The 26,649-nt window shown below is 34.2% G+C and overlaps 1 protein-coding gene and 1 long non-coding RNA gene across 2 annotated transcripts; one reads left to right on the top strand and one right to left on the bottom strand.

Annotated features, from left to right (window-relative positions):
- The first annotated feature begins 17,045 nt into the window (after positions 1-17,045).
- LOC126773071 (uncharacterized) lies at positions 17,046-18,151 on the top strand. The gene has a single exon (XM_050493713.1). It carries the CDS (start codon positions 17,242-17,244, stop codon positions 17,962-17,964), a length of 723 nt encoding a protein of 240 aa, XP_050349670.1. The 5' UTR covers positions 17,046-17,241; the 3' UTR covers positions 17,965-18,151.
- A 141-nt stretch (positions 18,152-18,292) lies between these two features.
- On the bottom strand, positions 18,293-20,382 carry LOC126773092 (uncharacterized). Its single transcript, XR_007669714.1, has 2 exons — positions 18,813-20,382; positions 18,293-18,679 (listed from the first exon to the last, which is right to left on the bottom strand). It is a non-coding gene; the product is annotated as an uncharacterized LOC126773092 (long non-coding RNA).
- Between the last annotated feature and the right edge of the window lie 6,267 nt (positions 20,383-26,649).

Below are 26,649 nucleotides of genomic sequence, written 5' to 3' on the forward strand. Positions count from 1 at the left end.
AAAATCTTTAAGAAATTCTTTCGTGAAATCTTTCCCGGAATTTGCCCCGGCAATTTAACGTCACCGGCGCCTTTATGGGGCTTCTTTATTGGACAATATATCCCCATGCCCCGTGTAACCATCTATAAAAAACACATGTGTTATTGGACGCTATTGGCCTCGCTAGAATTTACAACATGACGAGGTAACTTGTTTCATTATTAACTAGAAAATATTAACTTCAATATTATATAACGTTACAGCTTTCAGTGGTAGATAGATTACCTAGCTATTTAAATATAATGAATTTAAGATCTTGTTGTCCAAAAATCTAGTTTAATTTTCACATTCGAATTTTATATTGTATTTTTTAAAGTCTAAGCGCTCTCATACTTGTTTGTCAGAGTAATGACAGAAATATATTGAAAATACATTATAATAATACATTGAAGTTTAGAAATCTATAAATTCAGAATTTTCAATAGCTTGTTAGTTAGCGTCTGTTTGCTTTTAAAATATTTCCAATTCTTACATACGCGCTTCTGATAATTTCGATCGGTATCTGTAAATGTCCCAATGCTGGGCTAAGACTGCCTCTCCTTCTTAGGGGAACGGTTAGGTACACAATTTAAGTATATGAAAATTCAGTGATGCTTACCCAGGCTTAACCCGCCATCTTTGTTAAGATTCACGTGTTCTAACTGAATCATCTCGGCATATTGGCGATTAATATCAGCTGTTCTGTTCTAGCACGTCTGCAAACACAGTACTATTGGACAATAAATGCGAATAGATTATATCAGAATATTTTTCGTTTATATTAATGATATTTGGTACTAAAAATAACTACCACACATAGTTAGTCTGATATAAAATATAAGCAAATGGTCCAATAAATTCCATAGCACATTAAAAATTTATGGTGTTTAAATATAAAGAATGAGTTATCTCAAAGAAACAACCACATAAATAAACCACGGGCCCAATGACGCAGAAAACTTTTTAGTACGGCGTCCTCTAGTTTCACGGGCAAGTAGCTCTTAACCGACGGTCATGGTAAACTGACAATATTTGCTCCCTTCATTGATTTATTGAAGAAATCTGTAGTATACGGTACATAGATGGACGTTGTTTTTCTTTGAAAAGGGTCATCTTTTATACGAATAACGATTTGTAACAGTTTTCTAAATAAAGCCTCTTTATTTTTGATAACTTTGTATTCGCCTTTTTTATTTTGACGTGATTATGTTTTAGTTTTCAATTTAATAAAAAGCCGCTTTTATATATCATATAATTTAAAAATAACTGCATAAATTATACCATATTTCCATAATTATTAAAAGATTATTATATTATTCAATTAATTTATTGAACTAGCTTTTAAAATAGGAAAGGAGATAAATATTAAAATATTACTTTTATATTGTTGCGAGAAAGTTATGTAAGATTATAAGTTTTTTATATCCGTAATCCGTAACAGCCTGTGAATGTCCCACTGCTGGGCTAAAGGCCTCCTCTCCTCTTTTTGAGGAGAAGGTTTGGAGCTTATTCCACCACGCTGCTCCAATGCGGGTTGGTGGAATACACATGTGGCAGAATTTCAGTGAAATAAGACACATGCAGGTTTCCTCACGATGTTTTCCTTCACCGTAAAGCACGAGATGAATTATAATCGCAAATTAAGCACATGAAAATTCATTGGTGCTTGCCCAGGTTTGAACCCACGATCATCGGTTAGGATTCCCGCGTTCTTACCACTGGGCCATCTCGGCTGTCATTGTTTTTTATATAGAAAACGTCAAATTCAACGTTCAGAGTGGTCAAATGTCTCAAAAATAAGAAAATCCCTTGAACCGCAAGGAATGTTAATAAACTTGTTCGAGCTCCCTAACCAAACAGAGAACCCTTATAATTTCGTCATGGTGGTCGTCAAACCCTTATGTCTAGTGTTATGAGGTGTGTTGTGCGACTTTTACTTGAAACTTTCGTTTCGTTTGTTTCGTAACGTTGGTCTAAGGGCTGACTTTTGACGCCTTGGTATTTAATAACAGACTCGAATAATGAAAGTAATTGTTTTTTGTAGGAAATTAATTAATTTGACAGTATTAAAAAGTACGTAGTCGTTGGTCCAGTTTTTCTCAATTTAGTCTTTATTTATTACTATAGCATCGTATTGTCTCTCCTTTGTACTATACTTGCCCAATACTTCATAAAATTAGTGGGTCTTTTATGTCTTTTACATTTCATTAAAAGACATAACTTCATCTTCAATTAAGAAGAAGGATCAAAGGTCCACACGCTGTTACATGTAGTTTAACAAGAAAATGTATTTTAGATTTTCATTTTATTTCTATAAGTATTTTAATAGACAAGTCAGAATTCATATTCATTGCTTCAATCATAAAATCGTTTTGTCATATAAACATTGTAAGTTATCATATAATTGAATATGTTTACGTCAAAACAGATTTAAATACTCGGAGACCGAGAAGATTGTTTCGAAGAAAATTGAATAATATCCGATCCATCCAACAATCCGTCATAACCGAGTTGTTTACGCTTTTGACGGCAAGTTCGCGCTAAATTACATTTATCGAGAAATTCAATTATAATTCGGCTAGACCTTAGAGTAATTGGATTTAAAAACTTGCTGCATATTGTAGGTCATATTAGGAAATAGAAGATGTCGCTGATGTCGTAATATTATCCAATTGATTAGGATTATCTATATTATTTTGCGTGGACCTCTAATCAAGAAATGAGTGGAATAGTCTTTTAAGCCTTAAGCGTTATTTCTTATATAATTAAACACCTATCGACTTATTTACTAATGACGGGCCGGTTGGCTTGGTTGGTAGATACTTGCCTTTTCACGCCGAAAGTTGTGGGTTCGATTCCCACCCAGGACTGATATTTGTGTGCATGAACATATCTGTTTGTCCTGAGTCTGGTTGTAATTTTCTATATAATTATTTATTTACAAAAGAAAAGTAGTATATGTAGTATATCAGTTGTCTGGTTCCCAAGGCACAAGCTTTGTACAAGCTTAATTTGGGATCAGATGGCCGTGTGTGAAAAATGTTCCAGGATATTATTATTATTATTACTGATGGTTTTTTTTAACATGAAATTTAAATTTATTAATTGACAAGGCTAAAAGTGTTTACGAGAATTTGTGATATGATAAATTGATTTTGCGAAGACGGAATCTTGGCATTACAAGATTTTTATTTATTCTCGTCAAAAGTAATCTATATTGCTCTGAACTTAATATTATTGCATATATACTGTGAGATTGTTAGTAACCCAACTCAGTACTTCATCTCATTGGGATGAACGGTACATAAACGTATATAATACAAACAAAAACAAACATTATTTTTTTAAATAAAATGAGAAGTTTATTTATATTATACAAAATAAATATCTTCACGAAGCAGTGGACGAAGTCACCTTCATAAAAATCGATATCTAAAAGTCGGTGCGGTGATTTGCGATTCAATAGAATCGAATTAAGCGCTTGTTACCGACTGAGCACTCGAGCACGCGACGAGTACAAAAAAATAATAGCTAACCGCTTCGTAATACCGAAAAAGCTTCGAGTAGACGTTAGGGTTCATTCATTTTAAACTGAATTATTATAAATATTTAAATTATATTGGAATTTATAACGAGCACACATTACACTTTAAATTAGTGAATAAAACTGTTACCTTTAAAGTTACCAACCATTATCACCACCATACATTACGATTATTTACCACACCGTTATTTACCACTTTAAATTATAGGAACACCTAAAGGTTTTGCTTTTGAAAGCATTTTAGAATGCTAATTAAAATACAAACTTGATTGATTGATATTGGAATTAGAAAAGGTGTTATGAAACATTTTAAAAAATAAGAGTGCATGCAACATGCTACTTGTGTTTTTATGCGTCGGAAACGTATGTTACGTTGTCTACGAGTATTATACATATGTAACGTTTCATTGTGACGTTACCGAAAGGCCTTGAAAATTTTCTCTCATCATGAATAATTAATATTTAAAGTTACACTTGGTGGAAAGGCAAGCCCGTTTGTGTAGGTATTACTTAATCATCATATATTTAACCGCCAAACAGCAATGTTCTGTGTTGTTGTGTTCCGGTTTGAAGGTTGAGTAAGTCATTGTAAATATAGACACAAGGGACATAGCACCTTAGTTCCCAAGATTGGTGGCACCATCGTAAGTGATGGTTAATATTTCTTATGCCAATGGCTGTAGGTGGTAGTGACCGTTTTATATCAGTCTGCCTATCTGATAAAACAAATTGTTTTAATGAAAATATATGAACATACAATATGTAAGTACCATTACTTTACAATCAAGCACACGGAACCTTGCCTAGTGACGTCTGAAACGAACTTGGCTGCATTTTTAAGAGCATTTCCTGGTTACGAAGCTAAGGGGTTATTCCTTTGCATATGCAAATCATAGTCATTTTTCTCTTTAAAATATAATTGTACGATAGAGAAATTAAAAATGATAAGCGTTGCATTTTATTATTTAAAATTTAGATGGTTATATTTTATTCGAGTCGAGATGGCCCAGTGGTTAGAAGACGTAAATCCTAATCAAAACTAGCGGGTTCAAACCTGAGCAAACTAGTAATATTTCATGTGCTTAATTTGCGTTTATAATTCATCTGCGGTGACGGAAAACGGTTGACGATCTGCCGTATTGGTATACGCCATCTCTCATTGGGGCAGCTTAGTGGAGTAAACTCTAATCTTTCTCCTCTCGAGGACCTTTGCCTTCGGTTATTACTTTACTATAATATCAAGTATGTATCATTATATTTAATGATATTTTAATTACAAACATCTGAATATAACGAAACATTACACTCTGCTAAGAAAAAAACAATTAGAAGTGAACCCAATGATGTATTAAATAAAGTATAAATTCATTAAATCAAGGAATTTAATTTAAAACTGTGGTGTTGTGCATCTCATGGGGTTTAGAGTCAAATTGGATTGCTTTATTACAAGTTCATATTTGCATAAGAACAAAGAGTGAGACAGTGTTATGCTATTCAGTTAAAATGTTCTCTTTTCTCATCAGGGTGAATAAAATTTGACAACATTATAAAGGGGTCGGTTAGTAAAATCAGGCTTGGAAGATTTAATTTTTCTGAAATTGCTAAATGTAGCAAAATATATTATTTATTTAAATATTCATTTTTAGTACTTCGGAATAAATACATATATTTTAAAAACTGTATATATTTTTATGTATAAATATTATTAATATATAAAAAAAAATTAATCCCCGAAGTAAAAAGAGGGATATTATAAGTTCAACGTGTGTATATGTGTGTCTGTCTGTGGTATCGTAGTTCCCAAATGAGCGGACTGATTTTGAAGCAGTTTTCTCTGTGACCTTATATGCTCGAGATGGTTCTTAGCTATAAATTATGAAGATGTGATTGAAGATGAGATTGAAGATAATCAGTTTATTTTCTACTTTATAACAACAAGACTTTCTTAAAAACCAGTTTATCTGCTTCTCCTGTCTTTATTTGTATGTAATATTACAATTTAATTATCAATAAAAATAAATAATATGTTCTTCAGAAACATCTTTTTTTTTCTAAAATTTTTGCCGTAAATACGAAGAAATGTTGGGGGTTGAGTAAAATAAAATCGTTTTAACACATTTGTATCGAGTAACAAAACTTCATATGTGAATCGTCCTTGTAAGTAGCAATTTCCTTAACGCTCTACGTGTATAGTAATACTTAAACCTGTCAACGAAATTTCGACATTATACTTCTTATATTTAAGTCTATTTTCAGACGTTGACGCATAATTTTCAGAGCAATACATGTTGCGTTAAAATATTGGAACTCCGGGCGAGACGTGAAAATTATATTTTTTTGCGGTGTATTTCAACTCTATGGTGTAAGTAATAAGAAAGATTATACGAATAAATATAGATGTGTGGAGTTTTCCTGTCCATGTGGTTGCAGGGTATGCCTCTGACATTTGTCACAGTTATATCAAGAGCCACGTTAAAGGGAATGTTAGAATTTTTATATGATATTTAGTATGATGTTTTATTATATATATTATAATTTTTTTTATTAAATTAACTTGTATAGTGGTAAAAATAATAATAAGTTGTTATGCTGTATTCGTATTATCTATATTAGTTCCTTATATAAAAACTAATAATTCCAATATTCTTAAGAAAATAAAACTATATTTTAACTTAGACATTGATATGTTTACAAATAGATTAAATTAGTTATGTGATTTTAACGATTTCTATATATATATAAAATACATTTTATTTTAGACATGTAAGTAATTTAATATTATCATTATCGATGCGTAAGTAACTCTGTCTGTCTATCTGTTATGGTTTAATCAATAAACTACTGAGCCGATTTTAATGAAATTTGATGAAATTTGGTATGGAGGTATGGTGCCACTGGAGGTCCCCCCAACGAGCAAAAACTAGTTACTTTTAATAACACTATGATCAATGCCAAAAGGCCGAAAAGCTAGTTAAGTTTGCCTTATAGAAGAACGTGAATACGAATCGAGCTATCGCCACTGAGCGAATGCTTAATTTGTTTTAATTCCTCGATAGGACAGGAGGCCTTTGAACAGTGGAAATAACGTTTGACTTTAATCTGTTACTTATAATTCAATATAGAATTGATTATACATACATTTATCAGAGTGCTTACAAAACTAAATTCATAAAAGAAATACGTAAACTAAATTGGAGCGTATAAATCCTTCCGCGTCCAAACTTCCAGCGGAAATCCAAAGGAGCATTTCAAAGAGAATTCTTTGCTACTGGATATGAGGAAACATTTATATATATATCGCATTTTGTTTGTCTGTTGATTTGTTTGTGACGAATTTACGAATAACATATAGAAGGACGTTAATTTTTCGCTTCAAATATAAGAAATGAATAACGGTACTCGTAAACATTAACAAATCCCTACTAATATTATAAATGCGAAAGTGCGTTTGTTTGATTCACTTTCACGTCTTAAATGGTCAACCAAGCATTATGAAATTACGCATAGGCGAGTTCGGGGGTACGAAAAATATTCGCGACATACTCGCGAGTGAAGCCCAATAAAATGACAAAGACTACGAATTCGCTATTTCAAATGAATATTAAAAATATAAACAACATGTTTTAATGATACTGGCAATTCTAAGATAGGCTACCGCCGAGCTGAACCGAAGGAAGCCGAGCTGTCAAACTGTTGCGAACTTTATGATTTGTTCCTCGGGCACTTTTGACTGGGAGTCAGACAGCTGAACTGATGGGCGAATCATTTTATAATATTGTTTTTATTTTAATTTTCACCAGCAATTAATGTATTATTTTATATGAGTTTTTAAAATGCTTAATGGTTTTTATTTTTGTTTAATAACAATTATCCTTATCACAGGCTTTTAAATAATCCATAAAGGATAATAAATTTCAGTCTTTGTAAGAAGTTAGTTCTTCACGTAAGAAATGTACTTAGTTACAAAGCCTTGTCTTCTTCTCTCGTATATCAACTCAATAAAGATAGAATAGGAGAAATTATTTAACTAATCAGCCGCTTAGCCATATTTATAAGTAATTAATAATTATATACTTATTTTGTAATGTGAGATAAACAAGCTTTCTTTTATAACATTTGTTATTTATATCAATTTTTTTTTGACCATTTGAAATGTTTAGAAGGGAATGTTCATGTTGATTGCAATACTATAAAAACTCAAAGAAATGCTTTTATCTTGTATCTGAAACGAATGTCTCGTATCATTAATCATTAATAAATTAATTAAAAATACACGTAAAGTCGTCGCAAGGAGCACGTATCTTAGAGAATTCTCTAAATCTGAGCATCTCATACAACTTCAGCTTACTTTGTATGGGGAATGGACTGCTCAGCTTTTGGCTTCACAAAAGCCGACAACTTAATAGAAAAATTTAAAACCGCAGATATTTTTATATAGAATTATACGCTATCTTTAATATTACTATTCTTTATATAAATATAATATTCCATAAAATTGTAAATGCATTAGAACAGACTGATTATTAATATTATATACAAAATAAAAATATCTGCAAAATTTTTGTAAAAGAACAAGCACTTTTGTATGTCAAGCTATGATATGGAATGTTATATACCATTAAGAACCGCCAAGAACGTCAGTGTTTACTTTTAAAAGTGATAAAAGTGATTATAAGCTTAACTCTGTATGATATGTGGTCTTGTAAGATAATTTAGATTTAAAAGTTAGAAAAATATGCAATAATTTATATCAACATTTTAACTTATTATATACTGTTTGTTACTTGTTTGTTAGCCGTGGAGTACCGGCTTAGTAGCCGTGGAGTACCGGCTTAGAATAGTACTCCCCCAATCTCATCCCGTGGGTGTCGTAAGAAAGGCAACTGAGGGACGGGGAAAAGGGGGGATGGGCAGTAGCGTCCCCCCCCCATAAACATCTCACCCCCCTACTGCGCTCGCCAACACGCCTGCCCAGCGCGGCGAGTATGGGCAAACCCTCCTAAATGGCGATGTCGCGGTATTGGCTGGGCAGGGGGTGCTAAGAATCACCGGTTAACGGCAGGCTACCATATAAGACGACTTCAGATGGCAACGTACAATGGACGCTAGATGAGGCTGGACCATCACCTCGCCGAATTAGAAGTAGAGTTAAGTCATATAAACTGGCATATACTGGGGTTATCTGAAGTCCGAAGACAGGGGGAGTACACGATAACTCTAGAGTCCGGTAACTTACTCTACTTCCGCGAAGGTGATAACCTCTCCCAGGGTGGTGTCGGTTTTCTAGTCAAAAAGGATCTCATTAGCAGCATTGTGGAACTCAGTAGTGTGTCGAACCGGGTAGCGTACCTTGTCCTTAAACTTTCCGACAGGTACTCCCTGAAGGTCGTACAGGTATATGCGCCAACTTCGACATACTTTGATGATGAGGTCGAAGCGATGTACGAGGACATCGCAAAGGCCCTCAACGACACCTCGAAGGCCCACTACAATGTTGTTATGAGAGACTTTAATGCTAAAGTGGGAGTACAAGATAGCGGTGAATCGAAAGTCGGACCTTACGGCTTGTGCTGCAGAAATCACAGGGGGCAAATGCTGGTAAACTTTCTCGAAGCGCAGGGGCTCTTTTTGATGAATTCTTTCTTTCAAAAGAAACCTCAGAGGAGGTGGACCTGGCGAAGCCCCGATAACGTGACAAGGAACGAGATAGACTTTATCATTTCGAATAAAAGGCACATATTTAGAGATGTTACAGTGATCAACAGGTTTAATACCGGAAGTGATCACCGCTTGGTTCGAGGCACTCTAAATATCGACTTCAAAGCCGAAAGATCGAGAATGATGAGATCTACTCTCCGACCTACCATGCTCCAAGCTACTCAAGGCTCCGAAAAGTTCCAAATGGAACTTCAAAATCAATTAACCGCGTTGGAAACCGTAAGCAGCATTGATGAGAAAACTGACACGCTGGTAAAAATACTGCAAAACACATTCCGCAAGTGTTTTCCGCCACAGAGAAGAGACAACGCACCAAAACTCTCTGCTGAGACACTCGAGCTCATGAGAAAACGACGAGAACTACCATCGTTTTTGTCAGATAAGGCCTTAAATCGAACAATAAAAACGCTGACGCGACGTGATCTCCGATGCTCCAATACCCGTGCCATCAAGGCTGCGATTGAGCAAAATCCAGTCATCCAACATAACAAGACCCCGGAAACGTGGAGCGGGAGTGAGGTGGTACTGTTTTTCAAGAAAGGTGATAAAACCCTCTTGAAAAACTACAGACCAATCTCCCTCCTGAGTCACGTGTATAAGCTGTTCTCAAGAGTCGTCACGATCCGTTTCGCCAGACGACTTGACGAGTTCCAGCCCCCAGAGCAAGCCGGCTTTCGATCAGGCTACAGCACCGTGGACCACATCCATACTATTCGGCAGATTGTACAGAAGACAGAAGAGTACAATCAGCCGCTGTGTATGGCATTTGTGGACTACGAGAAAGCCTTCGACTCCATCGAAACCTGGGCAGTGCTCGACTCATTGCAGAGATGTCATATCGACTGGAGATATATCGAGGTACTGAGATGTCTGTACAACGCCGCTACAATGACTGTCCACATCCAGGACTGTAAGACAAAGGTGATCCAACTGCGCAGAAAGGTGAGACAGGGGGATGTAATATCCCCGAAACTGTTCACCAACGCGTTGGAAGACGTTTTCAAGACGCTGGATTGGACTGAGTATGGAGTCAATGTAAACGGCGAGTACATCTCTTACCTTCGATTTGCCGACGATATCGTCATCATAGCAGAGTCGCTGAAACAACTCACTGAAATGCTGCGTAGCCTAGGCGGGCCTTCCCGGTGTGTCGGTCTCGGTATAAACTCGGTATAATCCTCGGTATAAACAAGACGAAGGTCATGTTCAATAGGCATGTCGTGCTGGGACCCATATACGTCGAGGGGAAACCTCTCGAAGTTGTTAGTGAATATACCTACCTAGGACAGATAATACAAGTCGGTAGGAACAACTTCGAGAAGGAAGCCGATCGAAGAATTCGCTTGGGATGGGCAGCATTTGGCAACCTTCGTCAAGTCCTCAAGTCGTCTATACCGCAATGTTTGAAGACGAAAGTCTTCAACCAATGCGTCTTACCTGCCATGACATACGACATAGCTTGCAAAATTAGCAGGCTGAAGTGGCAGTTGACTGGTCACGTATGTCGTAGGACCGATGGCCGTTGGAGCAGACGAGTCCTAGAGTGGAGACCGCGAATCGGCAAGCGTAGGGCGCCCTCCAGCCAGGTGGACCGACGACTTTAAGAAGGTGACGGGCACCAACTGGATGCGGAAGGCGGAGGACAGTAAGCTTGGGCGCACCTTGGGAGAGGCCTATGTTCAGCAGTGGACAACGATTGGCTGTTGATTGATATACTGTTTATCTACAGATGCATATTAATAAATAATCTCAAGTTTTTTTTTATGTCGGTGGAGTATTTTTCCTCAAACAATGTTTATGATTAAACCAATTTTATTTACTGAAATGTTTCTCATTGTTTGGATTTAATTATTTCGGATCAGGTCCCGGGAGAAAACACAAAACATTCCACGATCAGCTTTGGCTTAAGGCTATGTCGCGTCTTAAGTAACTCCATACGGTCTCAAGCAAACATCACAACCTCTTATACATCATATTACAATACTAAGTAAATATATCGCAAAATATCTGTATAATTGTTTGACACACGTATGTATTTATTATAAATACAAAAGGAACAATAATATTTAAAAGATAATATGTTAATAAGTAACATATTCATTATAAATTTATTAAGCATTGTATGTTTATTAATTTTTATTTTCACATTAAAATTTGGAATAGTTTTGGAGATACTATGACTAACGCTGAGACCACAACGATTATTATTATTTGTAGTGTGTTTTTTTATAGAATAGCAGGGCAGACGAGCTAATGGGGTGCTTGATGGTAAGTGGTCACCAGCGCCCATCGACTTAGGTATTGTAAGAAATGTTAATCATCGCTTACATCGCCAATGCGCCACCATTCTTGGGAATTAAGATGTTATGTTCATTGTGCCTGTAATTACACTGGCTCACTCATCCTTCAAACCGGAACACAACTATACCAAGTACCGATTTTTCTGGTAGAATATCTGACGTATATATAACAGTCGCTAGAGTTCAATTCTTGACTTGGGATCCGTATTTATTGATATGCAATAAGCAATAAAAAACCCAAAGAATGTTTTTGCAATTTAAATAGTTTTATGGTAATAGTCTGGGCTATGAAGCAAGTTGCCAAAAGCCGAACACAGACACTTCGATACAATATAAGTTTGTTATTGCTTGACTTCTTTAGAAACTGTTTATTTCCGAGATTTATATCTTGGCACCCTCTGATTTATGTAAATGGACGGTCGTTTAACGTCCCCCAAGTAAAGGGACTCAGTTTTCTTGTATTTGAAAAGTTTTTGTTATACAATAAGAAGTGAAGGATTAAAAGTGAAGTAACGAATTTTAGAAATTTGTAAGTATATATAGTAATAAATATTTAATTATTGTACTAAAAATTATAAATGCAGTACTTTAAATATTTTCATAGTCAAAAAATAATCGGATTATTTACAACAAAATTGATAAAACGAAACAAAAAATACATTACAAAAAAAATAGTACACCCCGCCCAAAAGATTTTCTTATAGCCTTGTCCACCCTAGCTTTATTACCCTTTAAATCGTTAAAGCTCTTTATTATTAGATCGGTCAACTATATAAATTTGAATACATTTTAATAACATACAATAACTTAATTGGGTATCTAAAATAGTTAGAACACGTGCATTTTAACCGAAGATTGAGGGTTCTAACTGATATTTCGAGCGCTTGATTTTTGGTTGAAGAAAATCCCTCAGAATAGACCTTCATATGTTGGATCAAATTCAAGAGGTAAGGTTACTTTTGCCCAGCTGTGGGTTATATACATGCTTGTTAATGTTAAGATATACATCTATCCTTTCATTTGTTATGTTGGGCTTGTGTTTTATGTGTTATTGTTTTATCCCACTATCGTATAAAACAAATAACTTTCTATTACAGTGTATTGACCGAAAGAGCACCGCAAGTAAACTTCAATCTCTATTAGATAGAGTTACTCGCGATGCAACGTCGACTGCCCGTCTAATTAGTTCAATGATCTTCTATGTTAGATAAAATAGATTAGTTTTTATTGCAATTCATTTAACAACTTTGCTTTATAATTTGTACAGCCATTCAAAACGAAGATCATAATGTATTAAGATAGCTTGTAATTCATTTTATCATTTACTTACTATTCAAGCCAAAAAACTAAAATGATCGATTAAGTATTGAAAGCGATATATTTTTTTAATTTAATCGTTCATTATGTCTATTATATACATACGTGTAAGGGGTAGGAGTCAGTTGCTAAGTAAAAGTCTATATCCATCCTTGGGGCTCAAATTTGCTGTGTATTAAATTTCATTAAAATCGGTTCAGTGGTTTAGCCGTGACAGCGTAACAGACAGAGCTACTTTCGCCTTTATAATATTAAGTAGATTTATTGTTTCACTTTTTAAGTAACTTCACAAAACTATTTTTATACTAAATTGTCTCGTCGTAACTCTTAACTGATATTTATTATCACATCGAATTGTAATAACAATTAATTTATTTGATATAAAGACTGGTGAGGTTTTATTAAGCCTCGTGGTTTTTTAAGAAAAAATAGTATTAATAGCACGGTTGAAAATTGAATGAGTCATATTGACAATAGACTACAACTGGACAAGTTTTGTTGTAGTATTTAGAAAAATCAATTTTTTTCAATTTAAAATTAAATAGTATTTATATTTAAAATTTGACTTTTTTTTCTTTATTTATATAAAATCTGCAGAATCAGCTAATCCGTGACTGTAGTTTGTCTTTTTTATTGTTCTGATATACATTCGTCATTGTTTATGTTCCTGCATATTTTTATTTCGTAAGATTGAATAGCAATCTAATTCAGTCTAAATATTAATTGTTGCCACAACAAAATTTTAATTTTAATGACAATTTTTTTTTTTACGATTTCGATTCCTATTCAATTTGAATTAAGTCGATAGTCTAAAAGCATTTTTTAATATTAATATAAACAATATACAAACAACTACACAATATATACATAAATATATACTAAGTAAACAAATTTCCTGTTCACGAATTTATACGCGTCAACATATCATTGCTCTTATCCCAGTTTTTTTGGGTTCAGCAGATTTTTTGCCCGAAACCTTAACCCTCTGCGAATGATTTAGTTGGTATGTGGACGAGGCGCTTATGTGCGTGAATGATGGGTGCGTTGATATATATTAACCGACTTCAAAAAGGAGGAGGTTTTCAATTCGATTGTAGGATAGGAGGGTATAGTTTCCGTTTAGTCCCATTCAAACTTGAAGAAAAAATACCAACATTAAGGACAAATGTTTATTTAAAGTCGATTTGGTTTTTTAAATAAATAATTATTTTAAATGAAATTTAAATCTTAAAAACGAAGAGCACATAAGTAAATGATAATAATCAAGTTAAGAGTCTGTATATCATCTTCCCTTACGAGAAGATTTGGAGATTGGTAACAAGTAGTAGTATATCATCCGACAAATGCAGGTTTTCACAAATTAAACACATGAAAATTAAATATTGCTCGATTTGATACGAATACACAATATTTGGTCAATATTCACATATTCACGTCACAATAAAGTTTTAAACGAGTTGTATAATGTGCGCGCCATCAACGACCTCTGCCTGGGTAGTTTCAGCAACTACGTGAAAATTGTGTAAAGGGACTTGGAGTATTGTTGCGTTAATGTATATGAAAATAGCGGAACTACACGCCAGTTTTAAAACTACAATTTATTACACACTAAACACACACAAAATATGTATTGTTAAGTTTAATAAAACATTCTTATATTTATCTTTCTTTTTTAATTTAATCAATATTAATAAATATTTTTAAAAAAATAAGCATTTCATACGAACATTAAATATAGCAAAAATATTATTAATGACGTTAAAATACTATTAAAATATTAATTTTCAAAGTGCTTTTTATATAATAAAGTTTAGTATATATTTTATCCGAGTCACTGAGTCGATCGAGTTTAAAATAAATAACACGATCACTGATACACTGATATGTCACATTCGTTAAGATTTACGTAGTTTATGGCGCGCGAACTTTGAGTCGGAATAAATACGTTATGTATGCGAACGGTTTGAGAAAATTTCAACTGGATTTATCTTTTATTTCAACATACAATTTATTGTCTTTTGATTAAACAGTTTTTATATGCGTTATATAAGGAGGCGAAGTGTTTTTATTTGTATTCGTTTATTTTATAAAGCCGCATAATTTGGAAGGTTGAACGCTCTAACCTCAAGAGCTATTGTATATATTAATGTTTAGACTTATGACCCTAAGGAACAGAGCAGTAACCATATAGCAATATGGCAACACGGCTGAATGAAACAGTGTTTAATCTAAGTTTAACGTGGAGCAAGAAACTGCTACTTAATATGAAGATAATAAATATATTATTGACTGAATTTCTATCATAGTAGTATAACTATGCTGGAAATAATAGTGTACACGTGTGTGTGCGTGTGTTTTTCTCATTATCAATCAAATCTAAATATAGTAAAATAAAGACATTTTTAATGAAAATAGACACAAGTTTTGAATCGTCAAGCGCTGGTTGCGCTGTGGCGGTTCGTAATGTGGATTTTACCAAGAACGTTCTTGATAAGAAACTCTTAAATATTTAATTAAATAAAAAACAGGATTTAGAATATGCACCCCTAAAATTAGCCACTAGACCAATGACCAATGAGGCAGTCCTCAACATAATGCTATGAATGTAAAAAGATATTTGTCATTATCTATTATATCAAAAAATGCTTTTACGAAAAATATATTTTACCTTAAACATCGAAACGCCTAACAAATGAGATCATCCGATGAAAAACTGAGATGACGTCGACTAATCTCCCCGACGACTCATTATTCCTCCGTTGACAGATGAATTTATAAGAGCCCGTATTCTTGATCGCTCGTTTGTCAACCGCGACCTACTATCGCAAGGTCTCATGTGTATTATGTACGATATTTCTATGCTATATAATAAAAAAAAAACCACCAGAAGCAACCATTGAATGTATAAAATTTTATATGTAACAAAAATATATATCACATTGAGAAATATTAATATTAGAAATGTATTTCTTAAAAATGTAATTTATTAATGCAGTATCAGACAGATTATATACGTACACGGTCTTACTACAAGAAGTTATAAGTCGGTTGAACTGTTACACAAAGATTTCTCTCCATCTGACATCAGTTATTTGACATTCAAAAGCAGAAGACAGAGTATTTTGTAGCTACACACACCATATACAACTTTTATTATTGTGGGTATTATACTCTTGAGCACAGCAATATATAATATGGTTGGCAGCAAAATAACTCATAAATGGATGGATCTATACGGGCATGAGCAATGCGCAAACAATGAAGTTTTTAATTATTATCTTATCATATATACATACATATATATTTATGTGTGTGTATTCTAGTATGAATTGTGAGTACATAGCAATTACCCACACAAAGGACACTCTTAGCTTTAGGCTTAGGCGTAAGTAATGATATGTCCTATAAAGCGATGTATGGGCGTATGTCACTAGAAGTAGTGTAAAAGTATTTATTTAAATACCTTTTCAATATAAATACAATAATTTTGTTTTTTTTTTTTTATATGCGCCGGGATGGCAAATGACTCTACTCCACCTGATGGTAAGTGGTAGTAGAGTCCAAACGCGACAACGGCCAGTACAGTCGGGAAGAATGTTCTGTACTAGCCGTCCCCGCCTTGCCGGCCCGCAAGATGCCTCTTCACGCCTCGTTTGAAGGAACCCGGGTTGTAAGAGGAGGGGAACACGTGAGCTGGTAAGGAATTCCATTTTTTGGTAGTGCGACAAAGAAAAGAGTTGCCAAATTTCTTTGTGCGCGATGGAATTGATGTCACAGTTAGGCGGTGACATCGAGAACCAGCTTGCGTGGACTTAAGAAGGAAGGGGGAAGCAGGAATTAGAGAGAATAATTCCTCAGAGCACTCGCCGTGATACAGTCGATAGAAAGCGCTCAGTGCTGCTATCTCGCGACGCAATTGTAAAGGTTCAAGGGTGCTTGTGACCTTTACGTTGCCAATAATGCGTACTGCACGTCGCTGCAACCGGTCCAAGGCCTCCAGTAGGTACTTAGCGGAGCCATAATATGTAAGTATGTGTAAGGTTAATATAATAAGTCCAGGTCTCCGAACACCTGTCTGTACGTGTGAAGTTTCTTCAAGCTAGCGATCACATTAGATGGCAAGATACAACTAATAAATAACAGGGTAGGAGTAAAAAAACAAGCAACACCACTTTTAAAAGCTCTTAAAGATTTTTTTATTTTTATAGTATAAATATTTATTTAAAACAAGTTAATTTATAATATATTATGTGTATGTGACCTACTCTACCCACCAGATAGTGAATCCTCTTTAAAATTACTTATCACTTGAACTATTTGTCACTTTAAAACTACACAACAACAATGGAATCTATCAAGGAGTCTCTGGCTGCAATGACCGACTTATTCAACAGCCGTATGAATGAATTCCAGCAAGACTTACAGAGGACAACAACACCTGCGACTGTGCCTTCTCTTTCATCGGAGTTCAATTCTTTTAAGTCTTTTGTTCTCACTGCACTAAGTGGACTTCAGCGACAAATTGAGTTTCTCGCCAGGGAAATGGATCGGACTGAAATGCAGAGACGTCGAAAAGTGCTTCTTTTCCATGGTGTTAGCGAAGAGAGATCCGAGGATGCCACTGCTCGCGTTACCAGCCTTGTTGCGGAGCACTTGGCCTTGCCAAATTTTTCTACCAGCAGTATCAAATCTTGTCATCGCTTGGGAAGACCTTTGGACAGCAAGCCCAGACCTATAGTGGTCAAATTTACCGAGACTGCTATTAGGGATAAGGTCTGGTTCGCCAAAACGAAGTTGAAGGGCACCGGTGTCACAGAGTCAGAGTTCCTGACGAAAAGCCGACACAATGTGTTTTTGGAGGCCAGGAAGCGGTTCGGCATCAACAAGTGTTGGACACGAGACGGTTTGATACACATTATCGCCCCAGATGGATCTAGACATCGTGCCGAATGTTTATCTGATCTTGACTCGATTTCAACTTGTAAGTCCCCAGTCCAAAAAATTCCCATCGCAAACACTAGCGATAAAGTTGTATTGCAGAGGTCAAAGCGCGTAGTTAAGAAATAGTTATTTTATATTTATCTTTCTTCTTATTATTGTTTGTTTTTCTATAATTTTAAAATTATTTCTCTGTCTACCTGCTTTCGATTTAATTTTTGTGTTGTGTAAAACTATTTACGAATCTATTTAGTTAAAAGTTAACGTCATTCTGACGTTTGTCAATCAGGCGCCATAGTTTTCTTGCTTTGGATGGTTAGTTTTTTAGTTCTATACTAGACATTTATAAAGATCGTCTCTACTTCATTTTCATATTCGATATAGATAAATATAGATATAATATAATAATATTCCTTTTTAGTAAAAATTGTTGTTATGGCAGCCTGATAAATATCTGATTTTTTTTTTTTTTTGTTAATGTTAGTTTTTAATGTTATTATTGTTTCTATTTTGTTATGTTTGTGTTTAAGTGATTATTCCTAGGCAATTGGCGGGTGAGTGTTCATATGAAATTAATTAACGTATAATTATTCATTTACCTATTTTTATTTTGTAATTATAGAATTAATATATATTATTATTATTTTACATATATATTTTATATATTTATCTTTATATTTTTACTTATTTTATTTGCTGAATATTTAATTTAAAAATGTCTAGAAACAATGACGATTTGGACGAAACTTTTCTTTCTTTTTCTTCTGATGGATTGAGCAGTAATGACAGCTTTCATAGTATCCCTTCGCTCGGTGAAACTATAAATTCTTTATTCTCAGACTGTCTAAAATATTTTAATGTTATCCATATTAATGCTCAGAGTATTCCTGCACATTATCCTGATATGTTATCATCATTCGATTGCAATAAAATACATGCTATCCTCGTATCTGAGTCCTGGCTTAAACCCTGCTTACCTTCTACTTCCTACTCTCTTCCTGGATTTCATTTGATCCGTAACGACCGTGTAGGTCGGGCAGGTGGTGGAGTGGCGATCTATCTCCGTTCTCACATTCCATTTTCAATTATAAGTCAATCGACACCTCTGTCCGTTGAAGGGGCTGAACACCTTTTTATTGAGGTTATCTTTGGTCATATTAAGATGTTATTAGGTGTTTACTATAGTCCTAACCTCACGGTCGATTACTTTTCATCATTTGAAATCGTTCTAGAGCAATTTAAACCGTTGTATGCCCATACCATTCTTATGGGAGATTTTAATACATGTCTCTTAAAAAATGACCATCGCTCTAGTCTGTTGAAATCTGTACTGAATAGTGCAGATTTACAAATCCTACCCCTATCTGCTACTCATTCCTTCCCTAACTCTATCCCTTCTCTTCTCGACTTAATTTTGGTCTCTTCCGTTGATCATGTTGAAAAGCATGGGCAGTGCTCCGCCCTTGCTTTTTCATATCATGATCTTCTTTATCTTTCCTATAAAATCAAACCACCCAAAGCAAAATCGAGAATTCTTCTGCAGCGTAATTTTGGTGGAATGGATTTGAATAGTCTGCGGGAGGATGCTGCCAATATTGATTGGAGTGTTATTTTAAATGTTGATACAGTCAATGAGCAAGTTACAGTTTTTAATTCCCTATTAACTCAACTGTATGATTTACATGCACCAATTCGTCCTGTCCGGCTAAAACACCTTCCTGCACCTTGGCTCACCCCAGAAATAAAGAAGCTCCAAGTAAGAAAGAATATTGCCAAGGCTAAGTATAGGTGTAATCCGACTGACACAAATCGCGACAAGTATCTGAAGGTTCGCAATCGCTGCAACATGCTATGTAGAGATAGTCAACGACGCCATATCCATAAATCTATAGCTGAGGAAGAGGAGTCAGCTAGAGTCTGGAAATTTCTCAAGTCCTTAGGAGTTGGAAAATCATCTAAAAATATAAATACTCACAATATTAATTTAAATGAATTAAATAATCATTTTTCGTCCTCTCAAACTTTCGACACTGCTGTGAAGTCTAATACTTTAAAAGAAATTTCTGCTAAATCAACTTCTGAAAATTCTCCTTTTTTCTTTAGTCAATTTACTGATAGTGATGTTAAGAAGAACATTTTAGCAATAAATTCTGATGCTATTGGTTCGGATTGCATTAGTCGTAAGATGATCCTCCCAATCCTAGATATCATAATTCCTGTAGTCACACATATTTTAAACCAATCCATTATCCTTTGTGAATTCCCTGAATCCTGGAAAGACGCACAAGTCATCCCCCTCCCCAAAAAAACAAATCCTTCATCTTACACTGATTATCGTCCTATATCCATTCTCCCTTTCCTGTCTAAAGTACTTGAGCGCCTTATTCACAATCAATTAAACCAATACCTTTCAAAAAATGTCCTATTGAATCCTTTACAATCTGGCTTTCGTCCTGGTCATAGTACGACTACGGCTCTGATCAAAATAACTGATGACATTAGATTAGGAATGGATAATCAACAGGTTACTGTGTTGACATTATTAGATTTTAGTAATGCTTTCAACACTGTGGACTTTGATATTCTTCTTGCTATTTTGTGTTCTCTTAACATATCTGCTAAAGTAATTGACTGGTTTCATTCTTACTTGTATGGGCGCCGGCAACGGATAAGAGTTCAAGATTCTTTCTCAGAATGGGCTCCTATAACTGCTGGCGTTCCACAAGGTGGCGTGTTGTCTCCCCTCTTGTTTTCGGTCTTTATAAGTACCATCACTTCTCATATATCTTCTCTCTATCACCTGTATGCAGATGATCTTCAGATCTATTCACAAAGTAAAATTGCGAACCTTCCTGAAACTATACATTTAGTTAATAATGATTTATTAAATATTTCTAAGTGGTCTACTGCATTTGGATTACGAGTAAACCCAAATAAAACACAGGTGCTGATTATTGGTAGTTCAAAATTAATTTCTCGTATATCTTTTTCGGATCTCCCGGTTGTACACTTTAACGGTGTTAACATACCGTTCAGTGTTACAGCTAGGAATTTGGGAATTTCCTTTGACCAGCACCTGTCTTGGGAACCACAGATAAGTGAGGTTAGTAAAAAAATTTTTGCAGCCTTTGGCTCCCTTCGAAGGTTACGCAACTTTCTACCCATCCCTACCAAAATTATGTTAGCACAGTCACTCCTACTACCAATTCTCGATTATGCTGACGCATGTTATCTTGATCTAAAAGAGGAGCAACTTAATAAACTTGAGCGTCTCCAAAATCTTTGCATCCGATTCATATTTGGTCTTCGTAAATATGATCACGTTTCTGAATTTCGTAAAAAGCTCAAGTGGCTCCCAATCCGGCTTCGCAGGAATACTCACATCCTTCAACTTCTGTACTGTATTCTGTTCAATCCGTCTTCTCCTTCATATCTAAAAGAACGTTTTCAATTTCTTAGTTCTTCACATAGCCATAATCTTCGTTCTGAAGAGAATTTGATTTTAAAAATACCACCTCATACAACATCTTTTTATAGTGACTCATTTACAGTCCATTCAATTCGTCTTTGGAACTCTCTTCCACTAGAAGCAAGACGTGCACCAACTATTACTTCTTTTAAAAAAATGATAAAAGAGCACTATCTTGCTTCATGAAGAAATACTGCAATTAAATATTTTATTTATTATGTAAGTATCTATAGTATGTAAATGTATATATTTATAATGTGTATGTATATTATATTATTATATAATTATATATTTATGGAATATTTATTTATGTATCGTATATATACATATATATATTGTATCTATTTTTATTTTTTTATGTATTAAATAATTGTACACCCCTACCATCCTATCTCTCTCCTCTACCAAAGGTTGCCTGGAAGAGATCGCTGTTTTAGCGATAAGGCCGCCTATTGTACATTTTTCTTTTCTTTGTTTTGTTTTACTCCTATTATTTTTGTCTATATTGGTGTGCAATAAAGAGTATATATAAATAAACATCACAGTTCTGTACAACCTAGCTTCGTATTTCGCTTGTGAAATTGGAAATACTAACATGTATCATTTATAGTTATATAATATATCCAACGTCGCATAAAACTTTTTGGCGTTTAACCATCGTGTTCAGTAGTGAATTTAAACTTATTTATTGCAGAGTTGCTCTGCTGAATCCCAATCCTCAGTCATTAATAAACCAAAAGCGCTAATAAAAGCTATATAACCAGTGAATTGTAAGCCTTCATCTCAATCAGAATATCGAATACGCTGAGTTTGGCTGAAATCCAAGTGTGATTGTTTTTATTTTCGACATGAGCCATAAAAGTAATATATGACAATGTCATTGTTGGATGAATAATTTAATCAAATCATCGTTGATATAGGAAGCTATACATTAAGTTGAAGATCTCTCACCGAAATAAGTCGATTTATTGTTACATTTCTTTTCAATTCTTATATCACTTGTATTCTATATTTTTTTTCCCTCGTCTTTGATCTTTAGTATTTTTGTGATGATGGTCTCCTTACCTATGTCAGTTACGGTAGACATTTTAAAAGAGACTAGCCATTTGAGATCTTATAGTATACAAATGTGAATTGTGACTGATCATCCATTCAGGCGAAGCCTTTAAAAATCTGGATTGTACAGAAAATTTTTGTCAATAAAGCGCAACAACTTTAATCTGTACTGAACTTAGATTTGAACCTAGGACCTCGAGATTTAAAATCACTAACATAATGTGATCGTGATAAAACGTGAAAAACGAACTCATTTCTCTCTCCAGCCCATAAACTATATCTATGCAAAAAATTACGACAATCCATTACGGCATTTAGAAGGAAAAGACTATATAAGCATTTATAATATTATTGAGAAAGTTATTATTTCTCGATAATCCATGTTTAACGACAAAACAATTTTCGTAGCTCTTACATTCTTGGTAAAATAAAATCACCGTGGTTTTGTTTCAATTATGTGTTTATGATTTGAAATAGTATTTTCAAAGACGCGCCTTGGGGTAAGACCGTTTCGTATGCCGTGACAGCAAACGACATGATACTCTCTTATGCCTTCAAGTCCCCTCTTCGCTGCTCTACTTCCGTATGTGTACGTGGTGCGTACACTATATAAGTACTTAGTTGATATACGATTTCAATATATTAATTTTATATATTATATATATTAGTTTATTGGCGTCGTACTATTTATTTTACTCCAAATTAGTTTAATTTTTTGTTTACTTATATATTATTCAATAACCATCAATTTCTATGTTTCATCCCCTGGATAACACGTTACGGCCAAATTTTGTTTAAAGTTAAGTTAATTTTGAGTATAATAAAGAAAAACTCGTCAAATTCAGTATCCAGTACACATTATAGACGAAAAATGAACATATAATCCATAGGATTGTAAATAAAAAAACAAAAATTCTCTTTGTATTTTTGTTTTTTTTTTTCAAAATACTTTTTATTAGCCGAGGTGGCCTAGTGGTTATAACGCGTGAATCTTAACCGATGATCGTGAGCTCAAATTCTGTCACATGTGTATATCACCAACTCGCATTGAAGTAGCGTGATGGAATTAGCTCCAAGCCTTCTCCTCAAAAAAGGAGAGGAGGCCTTAGCCCGGCAGTGGAACATTCACAGGCTGTTACTTTACTTTATTTTTTTTTTGAGGTAATATAATATTGTGGCTATTATTACCTTCGTTTTAACTAGAGTTATATTTTTCAGTAGGCACTTCATTTCCCCGAACAAAGATAAATTATAAGACTAATCGTGAGCCGCATTGGCACAACAAGTGAATCTTCACAAAATTGCAGATGAGAAAAAAAAGGTTCAATACTGGTTAGTCACTTTTTTCTAACGCTTATGTGCTGCGTATATACAACATATATAGACAAATTAAAAAACCTCTTTTTACTTGAAAGCTGTATAAAAACCTTATATAATATTTCATCATAGTCGTTACAATTTTAAGCGATATACAAAATACAATTATTTTTTACATTTTGGATGATAAAGAAGCCCTTGTTTTATAAATAAACATGAAAACCCGAATTTTGATTACAAAATATTATATAAAGCAGCGTAGCTTAGAAAAACATTTCATTCACGAAAATATTATCTTTTTATAAAAAACTTGTGTTTCATTAAATAAAAAATGAAAAAATGTTACATAAGATGGTCAAGTACGTTTTGTACTTGACCATCTTATGTATCGTGTATCGAAGAAACCTTGTATGATTTTAAGGTATTTAATACAAGATTTCATATAAGTACTAGCTAATCGTCCCGGCTTCACACGGGTACATAAGAATAAAATTGTATTTTGGATAGGATTTGCGTAAAATCCGTTCTTAGTGAGCGTCTACGTCGGGGTAGGAGTAACTGTGTCAAATTTCAAGTCAATCGGGGGCATAGTTTAGGAGATCTCGTAATGAGTGGTATTCCGCCTATATATTATATAGATAAATTTCTGCTCGCGCTTATTCTGGCGTCTGGGGCAGGTGTTAGGTAACCTATGTCCTTTTCTCCACCCATGACGTTTTAATGACGATTGGTTGAAAAAAAATTGCATCTATAATATTAGTAAGGATTACATATTACGTAAAGTTTTTATAATGAAGAGAGACGTGTATTTGATTAAAAAATATATTTAACATTCGTTGATTCTAATGCAGGACATATAAATGTTATTGTTTAATTTGACTTGAAAAAGATTAGTTGATCTACATTTTAAAACGGTGGTGGCCATTTTTGTCTCTTGCTTATCTTAATTTATCTAATTAAGCATTCATGGTTTTGAATTTAATTTTTATCAAATAAATTAAAATATTTACACATATATATTCTTGGAAGATTTTATTTTTTATATATATTTTTAATAATGTTTTTGATATCGTTATATAATAACACATGACACACGGCTTCTTAATTTAAGCAGTATGACGAAAAATTACAATAAAACACGTAGAGCGTTGTGCTCAATCGCTGAGATCGCTTAACGTGATAATGATTGTGTATACCTAACATTTTATATTTAAAAATTTACATCATTATAAAACTTAATAATATCATGCGAATTTGAGATGGGTCGCTTTTATTGGTTCGTTTTTGGCTTGTTTGATAATTTAAAAATATTTAATAATATATTAGTTAAAAATATATATCTGTATTCGCGATCTTCGCTAAATTACATATGTACAAGCAGAAAGTCTATATTCATATTTAATCGTGAATATGTTTGAAGCATTAGAATTGTCAGTATATTATTACCGATAGAATATTTGAGTAGACGTATTTTCGTTAAAGTCAAATCAACATCAACTCTGATAATTGTACCTACATACATGTTCTCGCAGGAATTCTTCAAGTAATATAGAAGTTTCTGAACAAATACAGAGTAATAATTGGTTAGAAAAGTAAAGTAATAACGACGAGTTTGAGCACTCAATGAAACAATTACAAGCACATCGCTCCCTGGAGAGCTCTATACGCAAGAATTTCGATAAAGTATGCGAAAGATATTTGTGCGATATAATATTTAACAGTATTATATATATTAATACAATACATGTGAAAATCTATAAATCGAAAGTCACTCCGTATTTCTGTAACGCTTTCACGGCTAAATCACTTAATTGAATTTGATGAAATTTGGTATGAGGCATGCTGAAGCATGCCTTCAAGTTTTGGTAAAACGCGAGCGAATCCTTGGACGAAAACTAGTATGCTATAAACGCGGTTAGAAATGTTAAGCAACTAACTGATATTAATACTGCTCGATTAATATATTTTAGTTATTTTTAAAATATTATGTAATACAACTTTATTCCTGACATTTGTCTTTTCATAAAAATTGACAAAGAGAGAATTTTGAATTTTCGAGAATTTGCACAGACGCTTAAACGAATCTTTAATATTTGACTATTAACGGTATAAGACGATATATTAACGATATTACAGAAATGAAACGATCATTATATTCTTAACACAATTCTTGTACGTGTCAAATCTTATAAGCAAGTCATGTTGGCCTTCAGTAACTATATCTTCATGAAACTTACACAGTAAAACCATTGGCCGTCGAGTTCGCCGCGCTCCAGATATGACGGGACGTAACTCTCTGGCGAACTTCTAACAATTAAGCCATTATATCAAGTTCCCTACAATGAAAAGTAATTAGCGATCGCGTTGGTGTCTGGCGATTTAAAAAAAAATGACTCCCCATCCTTTGTTCAACAAAATTTCCATCAATTCCGTATCGGGATGACCCTTGAGAAAAATCTATTAACATCAGAACGAAGCGTTTGATGACGCCTTATTGGACTTCAGCCCAATTGGAAGTTCGACGGAAACACGCAATATGCCGTCGATAACAAATCTGTGAACCAATTTAAGGGGCCATTTTTAATATCCGCCCGGGGTCAACATCCTTCCCTTCACACGGCCCTGCAGCCTGCTTCGCTCGTGTTAAATTGAATAAAGGCTGATTTGTAGGCCTGGTCACGATCTGAAAGAACGTTTTCAATACTCCTTATTGAACCATTAGGTCTAATGGCTGCGACAATAGAGCATTACAATTTGTCTCGTCGCGTCGTTTCGTAGGAGCGTATCGGCTTAAAGTAGACTTCCGTAAAAGAAGACAATGTGACTCTTATTTTAAACAGTGGAAGGTGTTTTTTTGGGTACTAGAGAGTTCGATGGTGTCCCAATTGAGCTTATAGCCGGATATTGTAAAGTGGTCGCAGTTACTACACAATGTGTCGGGAGGCATTGATGTGACCGGCTGCGGCAGGATT

The sequence above is a fragment of the Nymphalis io genome, chromosome 13 (assembly GCF_905147045.1).
Source record: "Nymphalis io chromosome 13, ilAglIoxx1.1, whole genome shotgun sequence".
Lineage (NCBI taxonomy): Eukaryota > Metazoa > Arthropoda > Insecta > Lepidoptera > Nymphalidae > Nymphalis > Nymphalis io.

Coding starts and splice junctions, on each gene's coding strand:
- LOC126773071 (XM_050493713.1), top strand. CDS start 17,242: ATGGAATCTATCAAGGAGTCTCTGGCTGCAATGACCGACTTATTCAAC.